This window comes from Gopherus flavomarginatus, chromosome 1 (assembly GCF_025201925.1).
Source record: "Gopherus flavomarginatus isolate rGopFla2 chromosome 1, rGopFla2.mat.asm, whole genome shotgun sequence".
Taxonomy (NCBI): domain Eukaryota; kingdom Metazoa; phylum Chordata; order Testudines; family Testudinidae; genus Gopherus; species Gopherus flavomarginatus.
Window position 1 is genome coordinate 164,096,859 of NC_066617.1, and position 4,338 is coordinate 164,101,196.

The 4,338-nt window shown below is 49.8% G+C and overlaps 1 protein-coding gene across 1 annotated transcript; it reads right to left on the reverse strand.

The window, feature by feature from the left end:
* Window positions 1-466: 466 nt before the first annotated feature.
* Window positions 467-4,033, reverse strand: LOC127055540 (apovitellenin-1-like). Its single transcript, XM_050962657.1, has 3 exons — window positions 3,954-4,033; window positions 2,606-2,768; window positions 467-771 (listed from the first exon to the last, which is right to left on the reverse strand). The coding sequence occupies exons 1-3, from the start codon at window positions 4,012-4,014 to the stop codon at window positions 663-665; spliced, it is 333 nt and encodes a 110-aa protein (XP_050818614.1). The 5' UTR covers window positions 4,015-4,033; the 3' UTR covers window positions 467-662.
* Window positions 4,034-4,338: the final 305 nt, after the last annotated feature.

The window sequence follows — 4,338 nt, forward strand, 5'->3', positions numbered from 1 at the left end:
TGTGCTAAAGTGTAGTATTTATCCATTGATGTGTGTGTGAGTAGTTTCTGGTGCTGGAACCTATCTGACAGTGTTTGAAGCATTACAGGACTGTCTTTGGACTGTTACAGCTGGCTTGCTATCAAGTGCCCCCAAAAGACTACACCACAGGTCAGGTGACCTCCTACGAGGAAGGTGGTGAGGGGAAGTGTCTGATTTTGGTTACACTTGTCTGGATGATGCTTAGTATCACTGATATCAGTTGAGTCTTATCACTTCCCTTACATCATATCGGCTCTCACAGCAGCAGAACAAGATGTTATTAAATCACCATCCACTTAAACATTGAATGCAAAGGAGGAAACAACTAAACTATAAACACATCCAAAACTTTATTGGGGTGAGGTGGAAGGTCAACAAATTGTTGAAGGAGAAATTAGCTTTCAAGATTCAACTGCAGAATCGGTCTTCCTTCTATTCCCTTTCTCACATCCAGCAGCTACTTTGATAGTGCATCCCCCCCGGGAGACAGGTTCTCTGCTCTTTGAAGCTGGTATTCTCACCCCTTCTAGCAACATCATCAGGGACAATTCTATGTTAGTAGCTGATCTCACTTCATGAGGAGAAGGGACGCTGCACATTCTAATTACTCATGTCAAGTGGCCTTGTGACTTATCTCAGTTCTACTGCTGGGATGACGCTTCCTCTTTCTTCTTCCACAGACCTCTTAATTTTTCCATCAGCTGTTCTGCCAGCACACTGATTTTAGAGGTCTCCTTCACTAGGAAGTTCCTGTAGGAGACAGTAACACATCAGTAAGGTATGTGTCTGGGTGGGGTACCTGCTCTTTCTATATTCAGAGGGCTGCCACTCTCTCATATTTGCCTGTGGGACAAATTAGTCCTGGCAAATTAGTCCATTAATATGGCTGTGGGTCTCTTGAACTGCCCTGTAGGGATTCAACGCAGGAGGCAAACTAAGTGTGTGGCTGTGAGTAGCAACATGGAACTGTGTATCCCCCAGGTGGGCACACTTCTTGTTTCTGCCTGCCATCAACTGTTACCTAGGGAACAGATATTTACCTCCTGAAACACCCCTGCTTTCCTTGAAAAAAATTTAAAATTTTTCATTTGAAAACTGAAAAATTCTGCCCAACTCCCCCCCCCTCCCGATTCTTCTCATTTTGACAGGAGAGATAACGTGGTCCAAGCAGCTCTAATGATATGGTTAGTTCTAGAGCAGGGGCAAGCAAACTTTTTGGCCTGAAGGCTGCATTAGGTTTCGGAAATTGTATGGAGGGCTGGTTAGGGGAGGGGGTCATGCCCGGCTCCCACCTCCTATCTGCCCCCTGGGACTCCTGCCCCATCCAGCACCTCCTGTTCCCTGATGCCCCCCCGACCCTGCCCCATCCACACACCCCCACTCCCTGTCCCCTGACTGCCCCCAGACCCCTGCCCAATCCAACTAGTCCTCTCATTCCTGCCCCTGCCCCTGGGACCCTTATCCCATCCAACCACCCCTTCTTCCTGTCCCATGACTACCCCCAGAACCCCTGCCCCCCTGACCCCTATCCACACTCCTGACCCCTGACCACCACCCTGAACTCCCCTGCCCTCTATCCAACCTCCCCTGCTCCCTGCCCCTTTACCGCGCTGCCTGGAGCAATGGTGGCTGGCGGCACTACAGCCACGCCGCCCAGCTTGAGATGTGCCACGCCGCCACTGCCACCACCACGCAGCTCAGAGCACTGGGTCAGGCCGGGCTCTGTAGCTGTGCTGCCCCAGGAGCTCACCGCCCTGCTGCCCAGAGCATTGCGCTGGCAGCAGAGCGAGTGAGCTGAAGCTGTGGGGAAGGGGAGACAGTAGGGGAGGGGCCGGGGGCTAGCCTCCCAGGCTAGGAACTCAGGGGCTGGGGGAAGGAGAGAACATGGTCCAAGCAGCTCTAAGGTTAGTTCTAGAGTCACTCTTAGAACAGAGATTTTCTGATTCCCATTCTTCTGCTTTAAGCGCTTGATTACATTTCTTGGTCTAAGTAGGAAGGCCAGATCACAGATACAAATGGCTAGAAGTTCTCATTTATTTTACTTATACATTTGACAATCATTCAAAAACCAGAACATACAAACATCAGTTACCATCTGGCTTTTCATTGTACAGCTGGTACAGTGGAATGACATTGTAGAAAAATAGTACAAGGCACATTATAGAGATTAAATAAGATGCAGAACTACAAAAGGGCTTGTCTTCACAGCAGCATTAGCTCAAGATAATTTGAATGTTGCCCCTAACTTGACTCCCACACACGTGCAAAAATCTCTAGCCTGATTTACACTCTGGGATTTCCTTCCAGCATCACAGTTCTCAGACCATCATAAATAGACAGTACCAGGTCATCTGCATCCAGACATATCCAATGAAGCTGATCAATCAATAAACATATATATGCAACAGGGTGAGGGGGGAGTGGAGGATGAGTAGAAATATGCTTTGGTATACGGGTTTCATAATGTTTACTCTATGATGGATGGTTCTTTTTGTTGTCCCAAAGATCTCTCTGTATGGAAATGTAGTTTATCCTCCCCATTCCCTCACAAGCCACCTCAGGAATAGAGGAAACCTTTTCATACCTGACCTCAAGGATTACTGGAGTCTGAGCAGCTTCTGCCAAGAACTGACCAGCTTTCGGGGACACTTTGTTCACAGATTCATATATGTAAAATGCAATTGAATCTGGTATGATCAGCCAGTCACGACGGACATGTCTCTTTGAGATTGCCTTAGCACCCACTTCTGGGGAGGAGGAGGAAGAGAATATTAACCATCTTTAATGACCATTTTCCATAATAGCACTGAGCTCTCCCATGAAGTGCAGTGGAAAGAGATCAGCTGGAAGACTGTAACAGGACTCAAAGTCTCCCCAGAATTCAAAGGCCAGTGTCCAAGTGTAGGATCCACACACTAGAACAGAGGTACACAAACTACGTCTTGCCCAGCCCCTGAGCTCTTGGGTCCAGGAGGCTAGCCCCTGGCCCTTCCCTCTGCTGTTTCCCCTCCCCTGCAGCCTCAACTTGCTGGCTCTGGCGCAGGCACAATGCTCTGCGCAGCAGGGCTGTGAGCTCCTGGGGCAGCGCAGCTGCAGAGCCCAGCCTGACTCAGTGCTCTGAGATGTGTGGTGGTGGCATGGCCCATCCCCAGCTGGGTGGCGTGGCAGTAGTGCCACCAGCCACCAGTGCTCCAGGCAGCACGGTAAGAGGGCACAGAGCAGGGTGGGTTGGATAGAGATCAGGGGAGTTCAGGGTGGTGGGCAGGGGGCGGGGGTGTGAACAGGGGTCGGGTGGAACAGGAGGCTGAATGGGGCAGGGGACCCGGGGGGCAGTCAGGAAGGAGGGGGGGTTGATGGGACAGCAGGAGGCAGTCAGGGGCAGCGGTTCCGAGGGCAGTCAGGGGACAGGGAGAAGGGGTGGTTGGATGGGGCAGGGGTCCCAGAGGGGCCATCAGGGAATGGGGTGGGGTTGGATGGGGCAGGAGTCCCGAGGGGGGCAGATAGGAGGTGGAGGCTGGGCCAGGACCCCCTCCCTTAACCAGCCCTCCATACAATTTCTGAAACCTGATGCGGCCCTCAGGCCAAAAAGTTTGCCCGCGCCTGCTCTAGAACACTGGTTCTAGGCTACAAACCTTCATTCTCTACATGTAGCGGAAACATGAACAGCACAGCCAGCGTTCTCATACCTGGGCATGCAGTGGGAATTAGACAGCAGAACACAGTGCTAAGATGCTCCCTACTAAGCCATGTGTGTTGGAGGATGCACTAGTAACTGGCTTCACACTCCCAGTCACAATGAAAATTCATGCACTCTACCCTCTACCACCAGGCATTAATCCTAGTTCATGGCTGGGATAGACTTGTGCAAAGCAGTTTAAGTGCATATAAAGCTGAGGAATATCCCCACCAGCCTGAAGGGTTTTAAGACTTACCAGAGAGACTGGTGCTGAGAAGCAGAATCAGAGTCACCGCCAAAGCCTTGGACAGAAGCATGGTTTGCAGCACAAGCTCAATGCAATACCCTCAGAAACCAGCTGGAGGGACAATTAAACCCTTGATACTGAATAGAGAAGAACAGTATATCCCGAATTAACAACAGGCAACAAGGCAAAGAGAGACATCAAGATCATTCTTGCATTATATCCTTTACCTCCTTAAAAGATGAGGACATTCACTGCAAAAAGCTAATAGTGTTATTTCACCTATCTGGTACCATGAATATGCATAATTAGCAAGAACATCCAAGCGTACATTAGATATGTTAAAGCAAAAATGCTTTATCCTACATAAGAGTTATATTTACGTGCTTCAGGGTAA